The 22,623-nt window shown below is 55.4% G+C and overlaps 1 protein-coding gene across 3 annotated transcripts in view; it reads left to right on the forward strand.

The window, feature by feature from the left end:
* Nucleotides 1-21,655, forward strand: part of SREBF2 (sterol regulatory element binding transcription factor 2) — a 66,148-nt gene extending 44,493 nt beyond the window's left edge. For all 3 annotated transcript variants that reach the window (XM_028115449.2, XM_028115450.2, XM_028115452.2), the window contains 9 exons: nucleotides 1,899-2,068; nucleotides 9,198-9,366; nucleotides 10,466-10,583; nucleotides 11,418-11,527; nucleotides 12,925-13,057; nucleotides 15,482-15,650; nucleotides 17,710-17,895; nucleotides 19,337-19,448; nucleotides 19,913-21,655. In XM_028115449.2, coding sequence (XP_027971250.1) covers nucleotides 1,899-2,068; nucleotides 9,198-9,366; nucleotides 10,466-10,583; nucleotides 11,418-11,527; nucleotides 12,925-13,057; nucleotides 15,482-15,650; nucleotides 17,710-17,895; nucleotides 19,337-19,448; nucleotides 19,913-20,133 — 1,388 coding nt within the window. In that variant the 3' untranslated portion in view covers nucleotides 20,134-21,655. The remainder of the gene's footprint in view (nucleotides 1-1,898; nucleotides 2,069-9,197; nucleotides 9,367-10,465; nucleotides 10,584-11,417; nucleotides 11,528-12,924; nucleotides 13,058-15,481; nucleotides 15,651-17,709; nucleotides 17,896-19,336; nucleotides 19,449-19,912) is intronic.
* Nucleotides 21,656-22,623: the final 968 nt, after the last annotated feature.

Consider the following 22,623-nt stretch of genomic DNA (forward strand, 5'->3'; position numbering starts at 1 on the left):
GGGAAGCAGGCTGAAGAGCAGTTTTCCAGGGAGAAGGTGAGGAGTTTTGTTTGGGACGATTGCCTGTGAGACCTGGAGGGAAATGATGAGTGGCAGCGGACGTGCTGGATCCGCAGCCCAGTAAGGGGGCTTGGTCTTTGGCCTCCAGTGAGGATGAAAGCCGAAGTTGCTGATGAGAGGCCTTTGGAAGGGGACCCTCCAGGGACCCAGAAAAACACCACACATCATGAGCAGGCCAAGGGCAGGAGTCAGGTGAACGCTGCCTGAGAGATTTGGTGCTGGGGGAGGGGGCCTGAGAAGGGAGGTTGCTGTGGGGCTCTCCGATGAAGGTCAGAAAGCCAGCAGTGGGGTGTGGTAATGGGAAGGTGATGGAAGTGCCCTGGTGAAGGAGCTTCAGCTCTGACATGAGGCTGTAGCAGGCCCCAGGCACGGAGTGAATGGAAGATGAGACCCGTGGGGCCAGCCCTGGGGTTTTAACACCTGGGGTCATGGTAGAGTTCCGGTAGAGGGTCCCTGTCTGCAGACCCGGCTTCACTCTTCTCTGCCCTCTCAGTGTGCCCTTGGGGGATGGAACCAGCACCCTCCCAGGTCTCTCTGCTCAGGAGGCTGCATCCTCCCACCTGTCATGTTCTGGAGAATTCCAGCTGGGGTAGTTCACATCACTCATTCTCTCCACATTAGTTGAGCACTCTGTGGGCCTGGCTTTATTCAAGGCACTGAGAGAACAGGTGACTAAAACCTGATCCCCTCATTGCCCTCCACCTTCCCTCCCCTGAAGAGAGAAAGCCAGATGGTGTCTCCTGGGGGAGAGCGACACCTGATGCCTATGCAGAACAAAGTGTAGGGGCTGATAGAAAGATGGAGGAGGCAGGGTGGCCCCAGGGGAAGAATGTGGGGCTGATGAGGTCAGGAGGCCTGGCTTGGCCACCGCCTGGACCTTTGACACGGGGCCACCCCTGAAGCTCAGCCTCCCTTAGGAAAGCTGGCTTGCCCTGGCCCCCTCCCTGCCCTGTAGCGAGGACCAAAGTAGCAACAGTGTGAAAGCCTCATGGCCTTGATGGGTCCTTGTGCCCGCATGAGGGCACTTTGGCCCCTGACTTCAGGGTCACACCACATGACTGCAGCCCTCACACAGGAGCATGTGGGAAGCCTTCCCTAGCTTTCCACCTGCTAACCCAAGACGTGTCCAACGTCGGTGCCGTTTTGTGTTACCCCTCAAAAAGAGGTGTGCTTAGATATTGTGCATTCTTTTACAATGAAAATAAATTCACATCAATTTTTTTTCTTGTTGTTTTTCAATTCTTATTACCTCTCTCCATGTTTGGAGATGCAAGATGTCTCAGCAGGACAAGGTTGTGTTGGGCGCCTGGGTGGTTCAGTCGTTAAGCGTCTGCCTTCGCCTCAGGTCATGATCCCAGGGTCCTGGGATCGAGTCCCGCATCGGGCTCCCTGCTCCGTGGGAAGCCTGCTTCTCCCTCTCCCACTCCCCCTGCTTGTGTTCCTGCTCTCGCTATCTCTCTCTCTCTGTCAAATAAATAAAATCTTTAAAAAAAAAAAAAAGAACAAGGTTGTGTTTTGGAAAGTGTCACAGTGCCTATGTTGGAGTCCCATACAACGACCTGCAATCATAATTGCTCCCATTTCCACAGCCCATGGGCCATGTGTCAGGGACTTGACATGCATTTTCTCTCGTCCCCAACAACCTGTGAGGTAGAAAGGAACACACAGCTACTCGGTCACAGAGCCTTGCATCCCAGCCAGGACCATCTGATGACAGAGTTCAAGTACTTTTCTCCAGTCCTTGTGCTCTTGCTCTGATCACACTAGAAAAAAAAAACAGAAAAAAGCTCGGTTTGGAGGAATCTGTCAACATCAGCGTCTGTTTCTGCCTGCCACAGGGAAGCTTCCTGCAGGATCTGCCTGTTCCGATGTACACATGGCTTTGTGCGCCGTGAACTTGGCCGAATGTGCAGAAGAGAAAATCCCGCCGAGCACGTTGGTTGAGATCCATCTGACTGCCGCCATGGGGCTCAAGACTCGGTGTGGGGGCAAGCTAGGCTTCCTGGCGGTGAGTACCCTTCAGCTCCCTTCTGCGGACTTGCAGAAGCGCCCTTCCCCGGCCAGGAGCTAAGATGCAAAAACGGGTGTGGGCCCTGCCTTTGGGGGCCGACTACCTAGAGGGGTAGATATTCAGTCAGTGGGTCGTTTCACAAACATTGAGGCACTAAACAAAGTAGATCAAAAAAACAACAAAACCCCTCCTGGCCCTTATAAGCATAAGCAGGACATTTTGGTGCCTGAAGTAAGAAGATTGATTCCATGATACAGTGACCCATATTCAAGGGGTTAAATATATGACTATTCTGCTCTTCAAGTGGTCATAAACATTTTTGAGATTTTCTGATTGTGTCTCCTGGTGTTTTTATTCACACAAAAGGTAGCTATTGCGTATCTTCTATTACTCTCAGTCCAGAAATGGGAAACAGTGCACGTCTTTGAGGAGCTCACGTCAGACCCGGGGCAGGAATGGCTATTATCAGGCCCCTGCATTGTGCCCGGCATGGGGTCAGCCTTGGGAATTCACAGTCCTTGTTATCAACTAGTTCACAGCATCTGCTGACCTCAGGCTTTCTCTTACTCCAGCAGAAAGAGACGTTTGATTCGGTGCCCACTTTGAGTAGGCTGCTGAATGCATCAGCTGTGTTCAGCACAGTGATCACATCTCCATTTGTTGCCGTATCTCAGTCGTGGCACTGATAAGCTGATGAAAAGGAACGTGCCCTGTGGCGACACTGATATTTCCTAAAGTGTGTCACCCCAGTCTAGGTGACAGAGGGCATGGGAAAACCCAGTGTATTTTCTGTGTCTCATCCCTATTTCAGTGACCTTAGATAAGACATTTATTCAGCAAATGTTACCGAGTCCCTGCTCTGGACCAGGCATTCCCTGGAGTGGAAATGCAGTGGTGTGCAGAATATTCGCCCCGTCCTCAGGGAGCACACAGTCTGGCAGGGAATCCAGATGAGGAACAGGCCTTAATGATAGTGGGTGAGTGCAAGGCCAGGGCTCATTTGCCTGCCCAGAGAGCACACTGCTCGTGACCCAGTCTTAGAAGAAGGCAAGGTGGCATTTCTGGGCAAGGCCCCTCGAGGCTGAGAGCAGGATTGCATCGGCTAGGCTGCTTCCCTGTCCCATTTGTTTGTCCTGGTGCTCTGGGCCGATGTCATCACACTTGTAACTTCTCTGCCCCCAGAAAGTGTTTTGGAGACACTAAGTTTATAGAAATACAATGCACATAGAAAAATGTGTGCATTTTAATTTGCAGCTTGTTGAATTTTCACAAAGTGAACCCACCCATGTAACAGCAACTGCCCAGATCAAGAAGTAGGACTTGCAGGGCCCCTGGCCGGCTGGGTCGGTGGAAGATGTGACTCTTGATCCCGGGGATGTGAGTTCGAGCCCCACGTTGGGTATGGCGATTACTTAAAAATAAAATATTTTTAAAAAGAAGAAGTAGAACTTCCCATCGCCCCCAGAAGCTTTTGCAGGCTTTCAAACTCACACTGCCCCCTACAAAGATAACCATTATTCTGAATTCTGGCACCATAATTTAATCTGCCTCTTATTTGTTATTTCTTTAAACTTTTTATTGAACTATAATATGCATGTAGAAAAGTACACAAATCATAAATAACAGTTCAGTGACTTCACAGAGTGAATACACTCACACAGCCAGCAGACAGATCAAGAACAAAACATGACCAGGACCCCAGAAGCATCCCTTGGGCCTCCTTGCAGTCAGCGAATCCCCCTACTCCCAAGGCCTCCAGCCAGGGTAACCACCATCCTGATCACCTCAGCTGTTTTGCCTCTGTTGGAACTTTACAGAAGAAGGTCACACAGTATGTACCGTATGTGTCTGGCTGCTTTCGTGCAGTGTTGTGTGCAAGATTCATTTGTGTTGTTGCATATAGTTAGACTGTCCATTCTCATTGCTTCCCATTCTATGACTAGACCTAGAGATGGACTTTTGAGTTGTTTCCTGTTCTTGGTTATTATGAATAGTGCTGATGTGAAGGTCCCTGTTCATCTTTTGGTGAGCATGTGATTGCATTTCTAGGGATGGGGTTGCTAGGTCAGCTGTTGTGAGGATGTTCAGCTTTAGAAGACAGTGCCTACCAGTTTTCCAAAGCAGGTATACCAGTTTCCACTCCGCCAGCAGTGTAGGAAAGAAGGTTCCAGGTCTACATCCTCACCAAACACATGATTGCATCATTTCTGGCCCTTCTGGGGTATCTCATAGTTTTCATTTGTAATTTCCGGGGAATTAACAATGTTGAGCACCTTTTCATTGGCCATTTGGATAATCTCTTGTGAAAACCACATTCAAGCTTTATACCTGTTTATTTGAGATGTCTGTCTTTTTATTGATTCAAGGAGTGCTTTATTCTGGCTTTGATCCTTTGTTGGATATGTGTTTTGCATGTGTCTCCCTCTGTGGCTTGCCACGTCTCTCTTGTTCTCTCTTTCTTTTAAAGATTTATTTTTGTTTAAGATTTACTTATTTATTTATTTGCGAGAGAGAGAGAGAGCACAAGCAGCAGGAGGGGCAGAGGGAGAGAGAATCCCAAGCAGACTCTGCCGAGATCATGACCTGAGCTGAAACCAAGAGTCAGATGCTTAACCAACTGAGCCACCCAGGTGCCCTCGTTTATTTTAGAGACAGAGTATGTGTGAGCAGGGGTGAGGGGCAGGGAGTGAGAAAGGGAGAGAATCTCAAGCAGACTCCACGCTGAGCATGGAGGCCGACTCGGGGCTCAGTCTCACAACCCTGAGATCATGATCCGAGATGAAACCAAGAGTCAGACCCTCCACCGACTGAGCCACACAGGGCCCCTGCCTAGTCTCTCTCTTCATGGTGTCAGTTGATGAGCACAAGTTCTTAATGTTCATAAAATCAGTCGATTAGTCTTTTCTATTACAGTTAGTTACTTTATGTCCTGTTTGGTGAATCTTTGCCGTATCTCAGTTTCGAAGACACTCTACTGTACTTTTTTTCCACACCCAAGTCCATATCCACCTGGAATTGATTTTTTGTGTGAGGTGGAGTTGCAAGATCTACTTTTTTTTTCCATATGGAAATCGCCCTGCCTCCAGACTCTGTTAACTAAAATGACTGTCCTTGCCCCACTGCACCAAGTGGCACTTTTTTCATAAATCAGGTGCCCATGTATAACAAATCTGCTTCTGGATGCTCCAGTCTGTTCCATTACACCAACACCACACGCCCCTAATGGCTGAGCCTTCTAATATGTCTTGATATCTGGAAGTGTCAGCCCTCTAGCTTTAGTGACTAGTTTTTGCCCTTTACTTTCCCCTGTAAATGTTAGGCTCATCCTTTCATCCCAAAAGCTCCACTGGGGTTTCGATTGTCCTTACTGCCAGGACGAAGCTGTGCTTCAGAGGGACTCAGCCCACTTGAGGAAGGTGTGTGTGTGTGGCAGCTGAGGATCAGGAAGATGTGCCCTTAAAACTGTCCTTGCCCGAGTCCCCTCCCCAAAAATATCTGATGTGTCTAACAAGCAGTGAGCAGTCTGATGGGTATTTCCTCAGTTTCCTCCTTGCACGTGCTAACATTTACGCATTATAATCTGTTTAATGTGATCCTACCTGCAACACTGTTCTGCCACTTGCTTTTTTCCAACCAGCCAGTGAGTCTTGGACCTCTTGTCTTTGCTGCCTCCTTACTCCACAGAGGTACCTGGTACTCCAGCGCATTTGCTGGGGGGCATCCGGTTGCTTCCCGTATTTGCAGTTATGGTGCTGCAGGCAGTGTCACCTCACGCTCTCCTCACCCACTTGTACAAGTTTCTCCTGAGGTGAACTCTCTAGAAGTGGTGATGCTCCCTCAGAGGGCATCAATATCTGCAACACCAATGGTATCGCCATATTTGCATTTTCAGTAAGGTTGGGCAGAGGAGAGGCACTGATTTCTAGGAAAGTGACCGCCCCTTTCATCTGTTGGCTTCTCTTGAGAGGGGCCAGACTAAGAGACCCAGACAGTACTTTCCTAAAGAGGAAGCAGCTTTGAATCCAGTCGAATATATTTAGCTAGCAAATGAGTCAGACTTTGAGGGCAAACAGAGGGCTGGCCTCTGTGAAAATGGTTTAGACCAGAGGTTCCTAATCTTTCTCAGTTCATGGCACCCTTTGTGTCTCAGTAATTTTTTCATGGTTGCCCTGGGCTAAAAGAAATACCTAACAGTTCTGTTTATTAATTAGTTAGGTACAGACACCTTAATACACATTTATGTCTTAACAGTTTACTAGCCATTAAAGAAATATACACAAAACTGAAAGAAGAAATAGTATTTTTTTTTCTCGATAAGTGAGCTGATATTACTGACTACTGGGTACATGTGCCTGTTGGGTGTTGCATACCTTCTCAAACTTTGAAACCAGAGTAACACCACCAACTTCTGATTTTCAGACAGCGCTTGCGTTTTATTACAATAGCTTCTAAAAACTCAGCTTCATGAAGATGTGACATCTTCCAAAGGAAGGTCATGCAGTCTCACATCGAGACTTCAAACTACCACCATTTAGTAGTTTACATGGTGTCTGACTCATGTTGGGCATGGCTGTATTTACCTCAGAAATGTGAAATATCCCGTGGCGCCCCTGCAGCTCCCTGTGGTGCTTTGGGGTGCCTTGGCACACAGTTTGAGAACCATTGGGTAAGCCTGGTGTGGGAGGACACAGTGTAGAATTGGGACTCGCTAGGGACCGCGGGGTGGCTCCCAGGATCTAAGCAGCTCTGAGTCTCCTGCCACAGCTGCTCCATCTGGCAGTTAGCAGATGAGTTAGAGGGGAGGGGGCTCCCAGGCTGGAGCTTGGGTGGATTCTGGTGTCTGTAAAATTTAGGAAAATTACCATAGGAGGATAATGCCAAGAAAATTAAAAGAGCAACAGAAGTTATTCTTTTAGTTTGCCTTCTAGAAATTACACTGTGGATGATTGTACCCCAGGATTTATATGTCTTATTAATTCAAACCACTAAACTCCAGCTCACGCACACACACACTGAGATGTCTTAGAACTGAGATTTTTCTCCAGAATTAAGCTTAAAAATGTATTTTAACGTGATGATTTTCTAGATCATTCTTTGGGTTCCTCTTGCAAAACCACCTAACCAGGCTTTGTTTCTGCTTTGCTTTGCTTTTTTTTTTTTTTTTAAGATTTTATTTATTTATTTGACAGAGAGACACAGTGAGGGAAGGAACCCAAGCAGGGGGAGTGGCAGAGGGAGAAGCAGGCTTCCCACTGAGCAGGGAGCCCGATGTGGGGCTCGATCCCAGGACTCTGGGACCATGACCTGAGCTGAAGGCAGACGCTTAACGACTGAGCCACCCAGGCAGGCGCCCCTGTTTCTGCTTTTCTTGGTGACGTTTGGGCCTTTCTGAGGGACCAGTTGTTTGCAGTTACCCCTGCAGCAGCACTGTGCTCCCTTCCTGATCAGGTAACCGTGAGAAGGTTCTCTGACCTCAGAGGCCCTGGGATGGCCACCACCCCACCCCCAACCTCTTGTCCCATTCGGGCTCCTCCACTGCAGTTACAAGCTCAGATTCAGCAAGCACTTTGTTGAGGGTCAGGAGAAGGTCATGGGATTCCTCTGCATCTGTTCTCCAGTATCCCGTCTCCAATACAGCGGTCAGCAGAGAGGAGGGAAGGTCCTTAGTGCTGCTGGTCCCGTGATTAGAGACTTCGGGGAAGTGCTGTGATAGTATTAGAGTATCTGAAGAGCAGTTTGGCCAGGTCATTTTCTCTCAGATTCAGGCAGCACTGAATATCTCCACTGCCCCCATGAGAGTCCGTCATCTTAGTCTGTGTTCCCTGAGTGGCACTTGGGCAGTGCTATTTCTGACCCTGGCATTCAAGTCTTCTGAAGCCGTTATATTAGCTGATGGCTACTTAGAGAGCCCAGTAAAGGTCAGAGCCATCAGACTGAACCAGACAAGGAGGCACCGCCCTCATTGTGGAGGCAAGGGCGGAAGTGTGAAGGTTGAAGTCTGCATGCCTGTCCCGGTGGCCCCTCTGGATTTTCTGAGCACTGGGTCTTGTGCTTCTACCTCCCTCCCTCCCATCCTTCTGGGCTCAGCTCCTCAATTCAGATTAGTCTGCACGGGGTGTATGGGTTGGAAATCATGGATTTTAGAGTAAAAATATCCTCACTCCATAAATCACAGAATTTCTGAAAACTTGGATAGACAGCATGCCTGCAGTTCTTCCTCCTGGAGGCCGGGAGTGATGTGACCCTCCGGGCAGAGGGGAGGGGCTTGGGAGACTAGGGCACTGGCTTCGAACAGCCCAGCAAAGAGGCTTTGAGTGTCTCTTGGTCTTCCCTCACAGGCTGGTGTTCATGTCAGGGGATCATCTAGGGATGGTGCGGAAGTCTCTTCAGGGGGCTAGATAAAGCCCTTGCAAGGCCAGCTTTGGGGGGAAAGACATCAGCCATATACACGCACGCCTGCCTGGGTCCTTGGACGAACCATTGGCTACCCCATCACTCCAGTGCTTTCCTGTGTGAGGGTGATACAAATAACAGTTCCTAGCCACTTGCTTTGTGCTTCTCTATACTCTGATACTCATAGCTAAAAGAGATGAAAAATTAGTCAAAGTAGAACACTCTTTTGCCTCAAAATATTCTAAAGGATAAGTAATTAAAGTGACAGATAAGAAAAAGTCCCAGGATCCCAGGGACCACCCGGCTTGGACACGGAGGCCCTCACAGGGCTGAGGGTGGAAATACAGCTGCGGAGCCTCTGTGACCTCTCCTCCACGAACCGCCCCTCCTCACCTTTGCAGGTTCAATGCCAGCAGGGCCAGAGGGAGATTCCAGGAGGGTTAGACCTACCGAGCAGGGCAGGGTACAGCGCGGGCCCCACCGTGCCCTGAAACCCTGTACCCCCCCTCCTGTGGGAGGTGGGGCCTGGTCACCAAGTCCAGCTGGCTCCCCCAGAGCCACTTGTCCTGGTTTCAGTGGTGGTGTTTACTTCCACGGATGTGAGGGGCCCGGCCCTCCTGTTGGTCTTGCCCCAGCCTGCCTCCACCGCGGTGGTGCTTTCTGATAGCCCCACAGTGGCCGCAGCCAGCATTCTGCCACCATGGAATTACCCCTGGCCCTTGTCCTTCTGCAGAGCTACTTCCTCAGTAGAGCCCAGAGCCTGTGTGGCCCTGAGCGCAGCGCGGTCCCCGACTCACTGCGCTGGCTGTGCCACCCCCTGGGCCAGAAGTTTTTCATGGAGCGGAGCTGGTCAGTGAAGTCGGCTGCCAAGGAGAGTCTCTACTGTGCTCAGAGGAACCCAGGTGAGAATTTTGCAGCCACTGAGGGTTGGAGAAAACCACGAGAACCCCCAGGACTTTCAGGGGGACTGTGCTCCAAACACGTGGGGACTTGGTCTTGTTCTCGCCCTTACTCCGGGTGCTTTGGAGACACAGAAGATGAGTGGAGTTGCTGTTCGCTGGCCCCACTGGAAAGCAGAGAACAGTAGGCGACAGGCAGGCATCAAGTGCTCAGAGTGGTGGCAGGGACAGGACTCCAGGCAGCGGGGGGTGCGGACTTGCTGTCCCTGCTGTTTGACAGTGATCTGAGGCGACTCGCCCCGCTCTCAAACGTGAGCAGCCGGTGGCGAGTGAGGCGTGTTGTGCAGGAATGGCCTGGGCGTGCGCTTCCACTGTCCTTTTTTTTCAAAAATAGTCACGTATGGCTCAGTATAAGAATGGCGCACGACACCAAAAAGGGTACAAGTGAAAGCCTCCTAAATCTCAGCTCCATCCCCGTGGTCTGCTTTGTCTACACTGCAGACTTCCACAGGTTTTCTCACCTCATGCAGGCTCTGTTTCTAGGCCTTGTTGCCCAGAATGTGTTCCTAAGTGTCCCTGTCAGATGGTGGCCCCCACGTCTGCACATGGGACAGGAGGGAAGGGGCCGTTGCCACCCTGCTTTGGGCCTGCCAGTTGGGAACTTGGCCATGACAGCTGTTGCAAGCATTACGAGGCCCCTCGTTTAATCAGCTCAGCCAGACCATCGCTGGCCACAAAAGCCTGGAAAATAGGAGCAGGTCTTCCATGTCATGTCAAGGCAGCGGCCACCACTTTGTTCTCCTCGGTTGGCTGTCCGCCTTCCCACTTTCTGTTTACTAATAAGGCTTGCAACCCCAACCTTGAATGGAGGTACTGAGTAGTGTGCCAGGAGACACAGCACCGCTCCCCCACACCTCCCCCTACCTTCCAACTATCGAGCAGGGTGCTTCTGGGCTTTGGTGGAGAAGGGCGTTTGATCCCCATTCAGAGAGGAGAGCTGTTTCTCAGGTTCCTCTCCCCACCCTCTGTTTTCTCTGCAAAGACAAAATGGGCTCATGAGAAGACCATCTGACCCTTTTGGCCTTTTCCCCCCCTTCTTCAGCTGACCCCATTGCCCAGGTCCACCAGGCCTTCTGCAAGAACCTGCTGGAGCGAGCTGTGGAGTCACTGGTGAAGCCTCAGGCCAAGAAGAAGGCTGGCGACCAGGACGAGGAGAGCTGGTAATGTCCCCAGGATGGGCCCCTGCCTCCGGCATCTGCGAGGCCCACGCACCGGGCAGGAAGCAAGCCGTAGTGTAGGGTCTGCGGGGAAACCAAATGACTCCTTGGTGTGTATTTCTCAAAGCTGGCAGCCCCACGAGAGTCCCGTGGGAGCTCTAACCAGCCCTCTTTACCGTTTAGCCCCAGACCGAGTGTGCTGCCTTCCCCATCCCTTCACCAAGTGGAGGCAGTTCTTAGATCAGAGATCTGACTGGGTTGCTTCGCTTTTTGGGGTGTGGAGGGGGTGAGGCCTGCCAAGGACAGAGGAATGGAATGTCGTGGGCTGAGCAGAAGGCAGACATCTGGGGGACCCAGACCTTTATACAGTGTGCCAGGCAGTTTCTTATTCTTACAGAGCAATGGAACAGTCTTTCCTCCACAGAGTGAGACGTGCAGGGCAGACAGGTGCCAAAGTCACGGTCCTACAAAGCCCAGGTCCCAACTGGAGTGCACCTGAATGGGGAAGGGAGGCCAGTTCTGCCCCGTGACATCAGCAGATGGGTGGGAGGAGAGGACATTGAACTAGGCCTTGAGGGGAGGAGTCAGGTTTTTCTGGACAAGGGATGAAAGAGCAGGGCTGGCGCATCAGGAGCAGCCCAGGGACATGTGAAGAAAGAAGGCCTGTGGAGACTGGGAACGGCGTTGGGGGCCGGGCTCAGGGTGTGTCTGGCGCAGTGCAGGAGAGGGGACCAAAATGGCCATTGGGTCTTAACTGGAGCGTCGAAGCCAGGCATGAGGGTGGGCCTTCTGTATGTTCTGATTGATATACAGTGGGACCGTTTCTTTTCCTTCTAGTGAGTTCTCTAATGCTCTGGAGTACCTGAAATTACTTAACTCTTTTGTGGACTCTGTGGGGATTGTGACCCCACCCTTCTCCAGCAGCTCCGTGCTCAAGTCAGCCCTTGGTAAGCATTCTGCAGGGTGGCTCTGCAGGCCTCGTGTTGCTTAATTCACTCCTTCACAGCCTGTTTGTCCTAGGGGGTCCGGGGCAGTTATGAGTGTGCAGTTGGGAATCTTCTCTGGATCTGAGGTGTGTATCTGTGGCCTGCATGTAGCCCCAGCCCATAGGTACCCACTGGTGGGTGGCATTCCGGGGACAGGAAATCATGATTCTCCTAGAAGTGGGACAAGGAGCAGTGAATATCGTTCCTGGGCCCTGGCTGAGTGGGGCAAGAACCTTCCCAAGCACCCAGACTGGGCAGCAAGTGGTCCAGACACTGGGGGCTGGTGGTTGCTCACTCTCGGATGCACAGTGGCCCCAAGGCTGCTTTTGGGTCTGACACCCTCTGCTGAAGAGACTTTTTCATCCGGTTATCTGTACTGCTCTGCAGCTCCCCATAGGTTGAGCCAGTGCAGCCTGCTGAACAGGACATTGGCCCCAGGACATGCTTTGCTTCTGTCCCTAGACTGCCAGCAGGATGATGGTATAGCAGCTGTTTCTGAGGCTGCTGGGAGAGGGGGCTATCAGGCTCTCTTCTGGCCATTCTCCCCCGGGGAGGAAAAGATTCTAGAAAAGCAGCCACCCCTGACCTCTGACCCTGTGGACTGTCTTGGGAAAAGCACAGGCTCTTCCGCCTTTTATCTTGCATTTCTGCCCCCCACCCCTGGCATGGCGAGACCACCAGCACCGTCATTCTGCCGCTGAGAAAACTGAGCCTCTGAAAGGGAAAGACAAGATTCTAACAAGAGCCTCTTAATGCAAACACTTGGGAAGCCCCATTTTTCATGACTGTTGGGAGATTCAGGTTGTTTCCAGCATTTTACTTAAAAATTACACTAAAGGGGCACCTGGGAGGCACAGTCGGTTGAGTGTCCAACTCTTGATTTTGGCTCAGGTCATGATTTCAGGGTGGTGAGATCGCTCAGCGGGGAGCCTGCTTAAGCTTCTCTCCCTCTGCCCCTCCTCCCTGCTCGTGCGCACGCGCACGCACGCGCTCTCTTGCACTCTCTCTCTCAAATAAATCTTTTTTTAAAAGTTACACTGCAGTGAACATCTTTGTTATTCTTTTTTTTTTTTCTCTGTTTAGGCCAATTTTTTGATGATAGGTTGCCCAAAATGGGATTACTAGATTAATAGGAGTGAGCATCTTTAAGGCTCTTGATACAGGTTGCCAAACACTTTCCAAAAGATAGTGCTGGCTCATGTCCCACCAGAATTGTATGAGGGGGCAACCCAAAGGTCCCCAGCCCATCTGCAGAAGGTAATGATGGCTCGTGCACATGGGAACTGGGCACACACAGCCAGGCTGAACGCTGTCGATCTGCGGGTGCTGGAGTCACGTTTGGTACTGTTCCGTTCTAGGTCCAGATGTCATCTGTCGGTGGTGGACATCCGCCATCACTGTGGCCATCAGCTGGCTCCAGGGAGACGATGCGGCTGTACGCGCTCATTTTACCGAAGTAGAGCGTGTCCCCAAAGCCCTGGAAGTGACAGAGTGCGTAAGCCCCCTTGACCACTTCCCTCTCAGGGCGGGGAGGAATCCCAGAGGCCAGGCGTGCCAGGCTCCCTTCTCCATGTTAGCAGGAGGGAGCAGGTCTGTGTGGTCACTGGGGTGAAAGGTCAGGCAGCCTGGGGACTACATGGTAGATGGAGAGAGAAAGCGGGAGGGAGGAGGAGGGCAGCATGGAGAAACGGAGCTTGGCGAGCACCCCGTCTGTGCGTGTGTTGTCCCAGCAGCTGTCACTGCTAGTTCCAGGGCCGCCTCCCCCACCCCCCACAGAGCCCCAGGCTGGAGGGGGAGCAGTGTGGCTGCTGGTGTCTTCGGAAGCTCCTGGAGGTGGTGGCGATGGCTCACGGCCAGCTCAGGGCTTGGGAGGGCCCGAGGATCCTCCTCTCGTGGGCCAGCATGGTCTCCGGTTTCCTTCCAGCTGCCTTTTAGCCCCCCATTAGCCCTGTCACTAAAAGGGCCTTGGGCCTGTAGCACGAGGCCTAACCAGAGAGCTTTTGACCTTCCTCCTGGGGGACTCATACCTGCCTCTTGGGAGCATGTGGCCCATAGTGATGCTCCACCCTGCCTGCTGACACGGGCTGTTTCTGATTGAGCGTCCCTAACATCTTCTGCAACTCCAGAGAAGTAGTCGAATGCTCCAAGACAGAAAAGCCCCACCAGGTCCGGTCCTCAGAGCCAAGGCTAAAACATTTCCTGTCAAGCAGACCATTAACCAGGAGAGCAGAAAGGAGCTGAGAAAAGTAGGTCTAGGCAGGTTCTCTGAGGTAGGTCTGACACCCCAATTTCATTTAACCTGTTTTTTAAGCACCCTGACCAGGCAGCACCCACCTTGCCCTCTACCCTGTGTGTGTTGTCTCTCAGCCAGTGTGCCTGAGGACATGGCAGGTCAATCGTCCAGAGTCTCCTCGTGTAAGCAGCGAGCCCTGGCATCCGCTAAGACCCTCAGCAGACATTCCTCCCCCTGAATTCAGTCCCTCTGGGGTCCCTTTGCTTTTTAGGGATAACGATCCCGTGGGACCCCTCTCCCATCCCCAGCCTCCCCAAGCCTCTCCCCGATCTTCTGTATGAGAAGAAGCTCCATTTCTCTAGGGAGTTGAACACCCAGCTTCTGAGGGAATGGCCCCTCAGAGAGCAGGTGCAAATAATGGAGTCAATACTTCATGCCACCATAGGTGGCAGCAAGTGGGATTGTGGCCACTTTACAGATGAGGAAACTGAGGCACAGATAGATTGTTTGACTGTCAGGTGGTTCTTTAGTGGCAGTCCTGCTGGTTGAGCCTGGGTCTTTGATCCTTTCCTCTCCGTCACATGCCCTTTTCCCAGGTCTCCCACACCTCTTCCTGGTTCCATGGTTTGAGTGGATGCTATAACTGAGGCCCTCTTGGTGGCAGCTGCGTTCTGAGTTCTGAGAGGCAGCAGTGCACATGAGAGCCGGTCGCAGCCCTGAGCAGATCGATAGTGGCCGGGCCTGTGCAGGCACTTGTCCTGTGGGCAGCTGGTGCGATTGCCTTCACCAGGCCGGTCATGGCTTCTGTGACGCAGCCAGCACATCTCTTCACTGGGAGGGGTTCTGGGCCAGTGGGCGGGAGGCCTGGCAACCACAGGTCAGTGTCAGGGGGACCAGAGGTAGGTACAAAGGGCCTGACCCAGTGGGCAGCCCGAGGAGGCTGAGAGGGGGCAGGACAGGAGAAGGCAGCCCAGGGGGCACAGCAGATGGACTGAGCCTCAGGAGGCAAGTTGGTGAGAGGGGGCACTCCTCTGCGACCGTGTCAGCAGAGGCGCAGGGGTGGGAAAGGAAAAGGAGATGAGCTCCGGGGGCCTGCGTCCTGGAGCAGCTGGAAGCAGATCAGGGACAGGGGCCGTGGCTCGGCTGCGAAGGGCCTGCCCTCTCTCTGCTCCCCTTGTTTCCTTCCCTCCAGCCACGCTGGCCCCTGGCTATTCTCCAGGGCCTTTGCACATGTTGCTCCTCTGCCTGGAATCCTCCCTAGCCGCACGGCTCACTCCTGTTTCCTCAGGTCTCTTTTCCAGAGAGGACATCCTTAACCACCATGCCTCATAAGATGCCACCTTCTTCCTCTGCTTGACTTTCTTTCGTGGCACGTACACTGCCTGGCATTACACCTCAGTGTTCAGTGCGTGATCTGACTCCTGCACTAGAAAGTGAGCGCCTGCAGGCAGGGACTTGGGTCGTTGGCTGCTGCATTGCCAGGCCTGGGGCTCTGCCGCCATTCCCTGAATGAAGGAGCTGCTTTTGGAGGGGGAGCCCCACCCTCATTCAGGGCTGGCACTTCGGATCTGGAGCCATTATGGCGGCATTTGAGTGGACAGACCCACATGTCACCAGCTCAGGCCCCTCTTGCTGCCCAGGTGACACTCGCTGACCTCTTGCCTCTCCCCTCCAATGCCCAGGAGCCCCCTGGTGAAGGCCGTCTTCCACACCTGCAGAGCCATGCACACCTCACTCTCTGGGAAGGCAGATGGGCAGCAGAGTTCCTTCTGCCACTGTGAGAGGGCCAGCGGCCACCTCTGGAGCAGCCTCAACGTGAGCGGGGCCACCTGCGACCTCACCCTCAACCACGTGAGTGCGGGCTTGCCTGGCGCCTCGGGAGGCGCTCAGCTGTGGTGGGGGAGAGCACTCCGACTTACCTGGAGCTTACCTGGCCTGTGCGCCTGTCCAAAAGGCAAACCAGGCCAGCCATTCTGGCCCGGTTGCGGTCCCTTTTAGTCCTGCGGGCAGGTACGTTTCCACCTGCACTTTTGCTGGGTTCCCTGAGTCCCGGATCCTGCTGGCCAGGGTTCTGCGTTTGCTCTAGGCAGCTTCACAACTTCCCCCAGCTGCTGCAGGCCAGCCTTCGAATGGGCGCCTGCCCGCTCCCGCACTCACCCCGGGCGCCTCTGGGGCCAGATGCACGCGTCCTTGCGGGCAGCTGCGGTGCATTGTAGTTGCATTGCATGTTCTGGTCGTACCCATGCAATGTTTCCACAGTGCATCACAGAGGCCTGCCTGGCCCTCGAGACTCTCCTTCCCCACGCTTTGTTAGAGGGCACTGCAGTCACTGTTGAATCCCAAGGCCTGGCCGTCCCAGCGGAGGGGAGGGCAGGAGTGCCCACAACTAAAAGCTCACTCAGGAGCTTGGTTTCTCTCCACAAAGGGAGGGACGAGCTGTGACCTGGAGGGTTAGACTCTGAGACCCTCACTGAGGTTTGGTCCCCAGTGGCTAGCGGGGCACTTCCAGCTAAGAGGTGCTCAGGGGCCTCAGATCCTGGGGTGAACCCAGGAAGCCTGCCAGCCCTACAGGACAAGCCATGTGCAGGGAGGGCCCAAGAGTAAAGGCCCGTGGAGGAGCCCCCTCTTACTTGGTGCCTCTCCGCTGCTGGTCTCCTGTAGGGTTTGTCTTCATGAGAGAACCAAAGAGTCTCAGCTGAGTTTGGGGAATGTGAGAGAGGCCACGGCACCCTTAGGGCATTTTCTGTGGGAAAATGGGCCGAGAAGGAGACCCTATGGAGCCAGGCATCTCTCAAAGGACATAACCCAGCCCCAGGCTGCTACCCCCATCCACAGGTGCTCCCCATAACGCTCACCTCTTAGAAGTGTCAGGTTTTGTTTGAAGAGGAAGGCCTCATCCGTGTCCCCCTGAGGCTATCATCAGCCAGAAAACACAGTGGCAAAGGGACAGGACACGGGCAGGCACGAGGCAGGGTCCAGGTTGGCTCCAGTGCCCTGGCGAAGGGGCAAGAAGGGGAATGTCCTGAGGGAGCCCATCTGAACTGGAGGGCCACGTGTGACCCCTCTCAAAAAGGGCTGGGCTGCCTCCTCACCCTCACTGCTCCCTGGTGCTGATGGGAGCCAGGCAGGCGGCCCGGCCTCGAGGGCCCCCACGCATGCGGCGTCCGTGCTTACTTAGCAGCTGGCATTGACTGTGCTTCCCAAGGCCGGGCGCGGGACACACACACAGTGCTCTCCTGTAACACAACAGCCTTGTGGTGTCCATTTCGTGGATGAGGAGACTGAGGCCGGGAGGTTCAGTCGTGTGCTGGTCGGTGGCAAAACCGCAATTGATGTAGGTCTGTGGGGCTAAACCAAGCATTCAGCGGCTCCGTGGTTCCGCCTTCTTTTACTTCTGTTTCTCCAACCCTAGGGACCACTCGGGCCGAGCCTTGGCTGCCTTCTCTTGGCGTGAGCCTCTCCTTCCCCTCCTCCATCTCCTGGCTATGCTTCCATTTCAGGCCCTTCGATCCTACTTTGAGGGGCAGGGCCGTGGCGCCTTTTGGGTATCTCACCTTCCAGGCCAGCCGCGGGGGTGCTCCCGTGAGGTGGGCGGAACCTCTGCCTTCTGTCAGAGCCCTGACACACAAGCTACGCCCCTCTCTGGGCCTCACTTCCTCCCCCATAGAATGGGAAGAACAGATCTCCCACCTGCGGGCCACGGAAAGGACCAGATGCCACGAGCCCGAGTTCACCCTTGAGCTGTTCTCTTGCTCCCTGTGGTGTGTCTTCCAGGCTGCCGCCCCTGTGGGACTCTCCACTCCTCCTGGCGCTGCTGAGTGTTGGGCTGGGGAGCACATGAGAGTTGCGGGGATCCCTGTCCCAGCAATAGGCCAGTCACCTGTCTCCTCCCTCGTGGCTCACTCGACAGGTGGTCCAGCTGCTGACCTGTGACCTGCTACTGTCGCTGAGGACGGCACTCTGGCAGAAGCAGGCGGGAGCCAGCCAGGCCCTGGGCGAGATGTACCACGCATCGGGCGCTGAACTGGCCGGCTTCCAGCGGGACCTGGGCAGCCTGCGCCGGCTGGCACACAGCTTCCGCCCGGCGTACCGCAAGGTGAGGCCCCGCCGGCCGGCAGGGAAGGGCAGGGGAGGGGGGGCGGCCCTGGAACCCAGTGGGGCGCCGGTGTGGGTCCTCTGAGGTCTGCCAGCTAGCCTGTCGAGCGCTGGGCGGGGCGCTGGGTCTCCCCTTCTGTGTTAGTGGAGTACCTGCTGTGTGACCGGCCCTGGGGCGTGGCGGCGAGCGGGGCCGCGGGGCCCACGGGCACCCCTCACCCGCGCGCAGAGGGCCCCTCACCTGCGGAACGCAAGGGTGGCAGGAGCTCCTGGCCCTGGGATGGCTGGGAAGGGCGCCGAGAGAGCTCGGCTCTGGTTTTTCTAACCGGTGTCAGAGTGACAGAATCTCCCTAGAACTTCATTTCATTCCTTTTCTGAGCCGCTGGGGGCTTTGGTTCTGCCGCCTGACTGCCCGTCACATCCCTGTGGTGACGGCCACAGGATCTGAGAAGTCCCTGAGGGCAGTTGTATAATTGGGCTTACTGGACCCAAGTAATTTCCTTGTTTTATTTTTATTGCTAATTAGAGTAATGTACTTACCATGGTTTTGCCTGAATTATTTTCTAAAAACTCAAGTGAGAAGGGCAGAAGTGTCAGTGAGGGTGGGGGAAGGGCACGAAAGAGCGAGGCTGCCTGCTCCTTGGGCCCTCACAGGGTCACACTGTGGCTCCCGTGTGCAGTGAGCCAGGACGCACACATAATCACCGGGGACCCACCCCCCCGCTGGGGAAAAGAGGACTGTGCCCCAGGGTTCGGGGCCCTGTGGTCTGTTCGGGGCACGGCTGGCATCAAAGGCCTTCTCGTGAGACACCATTTCCATCCTGCTTCCCTGCTGCTGACACTCTTCAGTGCTCCCCCCGTGGCCTTCCCACAGATGGAGATCCGAAAGTATAAAGGAGCCTGGAGATTTTAAGGAATTCTAGATCTAGGCCTTGCCTCCCATTCCCCAGGGACTCGTATTTACAGAAGAGCTGCACTTTCACGTGGAAACCTTCTGGCCTTGCTTTCTGAAGCAACTGAAGGAAACAGGACAAAGCCTCCCTGGTGCCCGCCCAGCGAGCCACCCCCTGCCTCCGGCTGCCCCTGCCCCACCTCGGCCGGTTCTCAAGCTGGAGGCAGCCCCCCAGGACTTAAGGCTGCACCCAGGCCTCTTGTCTTCCAGCCCAGGGGGTGTGTCCGCGCTCTCTTCGTGTCCAGGAGAGGGGAGCCGTCCTCTTCGTCTTTCTTGGCTCAGGCTCACGGCTGCCCCCCCCCAGCCTGCCTGTGCCGTGCTCCCCGCTTCTGGCTGGGACTGGAAGGCCCAGTGAGGACAGAGGTTGCTTCCACGGGGAGAGCAGGGCAGGGTCATGTCGGGGGAAGGGCTGCCGTCGGGGCAGCCGCTGAGGTGCCGGGAGAGGCATCTGCTGGGGTCCGAACGGCCATGTCCCCCTGCGCCTCCCCAGGTGTTCCTGCATGAAGCCACCGTGCGCCTGATGGCCGGAGCCAGCCCCACCCGCACCCACCAGCTGCTGGAGCACAGTCTGCGCCGGCGCGCCGCTCAGGGCACCAAGCACGGTGAGTTGGCCGGCGACCCAGCTCTGGGCCTGAGCCCCACGGGTAGCCCCACCTGCAGTGTTCTCGGGGGTCGCGCGGGAACAGGAGCAGCCCGAGGCTTGGTTCGGCGGGGGGCTGCTGGGGAGGAATCGGGAACGCTGTAAAGCTGCGGTTTGGTGGGCTTGTGAGTCTAGCCTCAGGAGCAGGGAGATGTTGTCCCAGTGCTGGGGGTGGGGGGTGTCCCTGGAGCCACACTGCATGGGGGGGGCATCTCAACCCCACCACCGAATACTAGCTGCGGGGTACTAGCCACGATCCTCCGTGATCCTCCGTGGTCGTCCGTGAACCAGGGCGGGCACCGGAACCCACCTCACTGGGTGGGCCTGAGGTCCAATAACACGCCCACAGCAAGCCCTTGGAACAGCCCCTGCGTCCTGGAGGGCTCCCGGTGACTGGTCCCCCCACGTATCTCGCCCTTCCCGCAGGAGAGGTGGACGCCTGGCCCGGCCAGCGAGAGCGGGCCACCGCCATCCTGCTGGCCTGCCGCCACCTTCCGCTGTCCTTCCTCTCCTCCCCGGGTCAGCGGGCGGTGCTGCTGGCTGAGGCGGCCCGCACCCTGGAGAAGGCGGGTGACCGGCGCTCGTGCAACGACTGCCAGCAGATGATTGTCAAGTTGGGGGGCGGCACGGCCATCGCCGCCTCCTGACCCCTGGGCTCTGCCCACCTCAGCCCGCTGCCTCCTTCGCCCTCCTCCCTCTGTCTCTTGGTCTCTCGCCCTGCTCCCTCTGGGAGTTGTGGGATGAGCCTTGTCTCCTGAGCTGTTGCCTGCTGAGGCTGGTCGACCACCTCAGCCTGGTAGGCCCCTGGGCCGAGCCCCCCAGAGCTGCTGTGGAGAGCTGCCCGTGGCCCCGGGGCCCACGGGGCTGGCAGAGGAAAGCCAGGGCAGGGCAGGCATTGAGGAGCTCCCTGACTTGAAAGCAGCGGGTGGCTCCCAACCTGCTTGGCCCCTGCCTCCAGCCCTCAACCCTCCCCAGCTCTTCTCTCCCCGAACACCCCCCTTTCCTGCTTCCTGGTTTTTTTTATCAGGCTTTCCCCGTGGGGGACATAGGTCTCTGGGCACCAGAGCGCTTCACCCTTGGCACTGTGCCCAGCTTGCCCCTTTCCCCCTTTTTATACAGATGTTTTTATATCCGTGTGCTTGGGTTTGCCGTGATGCAGGGCTGAGTTGCTGTGGCATCTTTATTTCTCTCCTTGGGTCTGTGTCCCCTCCCCTGTGCCTGACAAAGCCAGTTCATTGTTTTCTCTTTATCACACAGGACAGCCAGGGAAGGCGGGGAGCCCAGCCTTGGGGAGGCAAGTGGGAGGCAGGGGGCAGGCCTGGGGTTGGGTGAAATAACGTCGGCATTATTTTTTAATTTTTTAAAAAATAAATGGTATCTTATTTAATTGTCCTGTTCCTTCCCCCGCCCCCGCCCCCTGGGATGTCAGCCCAAGCTCAGGGTAGGCCCAGGGGCTGGGAGACGCGAAGCCACCCAGCGGGACGGAGGACCAGGGGCCTTCAGTGTGGGTTCTCAGTTCCCTCCCACCCCAACTCCTTCCTCCAACTCCATCTCCAGTCTATTTTTATCCCTAATTCTGGACCTGAAAATAAGCCAGGGTGGCAGGGACCAACCCCCAATCCCTCCCCATCCCTTTTTGGGGTGGACACTGGGAATAAGGCCCCCCCGCCTTGACGGGGGTCCTGGGAGGAAAAGTCCCACTTTTCTGGACCCCCCCCCCCCGCCCCGGGTTGGTGCCTCCCCTGAGGCCATTTCTAGCAGGACCCAAGGACTGCCTGAGACCCCAGAGCCTGCTGTGAGGCTGAGAGGGGCTGCCTTCTCTCCCCGCCTGTGCAGGGGCCCCAGCACAGACTGGGGGGTGCACGCAGTGGGGGCTCCCCCGACACCAGGTGCAGGCTGGAATGGCTCGGCTTGGACCTTACCCCCTTTTCTGTCTCTGCTGCCCCTCCCCCCACAGACACTGTCATTTGTGGCCCCTGCCGTACCCCACCCCCCATGAGCCAGCCCTTGTGTCATGTGTATATACCGTGCCTTTTCTCATTATTGTTTTAGGGGTGGGAGGGGGTGGTTTTTCATGGAAAAGGGGCTACACTTATGGCTTCCTTGATACGGAATCATTCACTGTGTCCTGGATGTAGTTACTCAATAAACACAGACTGGTACCACCCAGCAGGAGGCGTGTGAGGGTCTGTAGTGTGACCGCCGTCATGACTAGGTGGCTGCGCGGCTTGGCTGCTGGGGGGTCAGGGACTGAGGACAGCCCCTCCCTCTGTGCTGAGAAGCCCCTGGAAGGTTTCAGTCGGAAGGACCTTCCTCCCCGACCCACACGGTCCCCTCCCTTCCGATGCCGCTGCCAGGACAGAACCTGGGACAGAAGGGCAGCCCGAGGCGCTGCCGGAGGCCGAGGTCCCTATATCCAGGACACGGCTGGCTGCGCACAGCAGCGGGGGTTTTGGATTTGGGGTGCTAAGCCCGTGTGTGCTCACCCCTCAAAGATAAATCTCCCCCCTACTGGGTGGGCTGCCCCTTAGTTTCCCCTTCCTGGTCCGCCAGTCACATCCAAGTCCAGCTCCCGTACTTCCCGGCTGGGCCACCTGGGGCAGGGCCTCACCTCCGCTCCACTTACAGGGGTGCGCAACAGGGTTGACAGTCCCCACCTTTGACCAAGTCCCCGTAGACCTGTTGGCGGGTTTCAATGATACGACACACAACAAAGTACCGGTTAGAGTTAAGTACCTTAACTTGTGTGGCGGCTGAGGGCAAGACCACAGGCAGCAGTGGGCGGGAAGAGGAGCAGTCTGAAGTGAGCTGGGGATGAGTCTGGGGCGGGGAGAGCAGGGTCTGTGACCTGGCCTGGCTGAGAAGTGAGTCACAGCAGGCCACACTGTCCCGAGGGCCAGAGCAGCCAGGAGGGGCCCAGCTGCAGCATTTCCGGTGGTGGCCCTGCCCGTAGCCTCAGCCTGGCCCCCCCTGGGATGGAGATCTAGGGTCCTTGGGACTGAAAATGAGCAGGGGTTGCACCCACCTGTCAGGGCCTGTGTCACCCGGGTGGGTGGCTGTGGCCGATGTGCCCAGGAACCTGATCCTCTTGTGAGTCTCTGCAGGCTCCATGACTCAGCACCCACCCTCCTCCCCCG

The sequence above is a fragment of the Eumetopias jubatus genome, unplaced genomic scaffold (assembly GCF_037043125.1).
Source record: "Eumetopias jubatus isolate StellerSeaLion01/CBP00866 unplaced genomic scaffold, mEumJub1_p1.0 scaffold_8, whole genome shotgun sequence".
Lineage (NCBI taxonomy): Eukaryota > Metazoa > Chordata > Mammalia > Carnivora > Otariidae > Eumetopias > Eumetopias jubatus.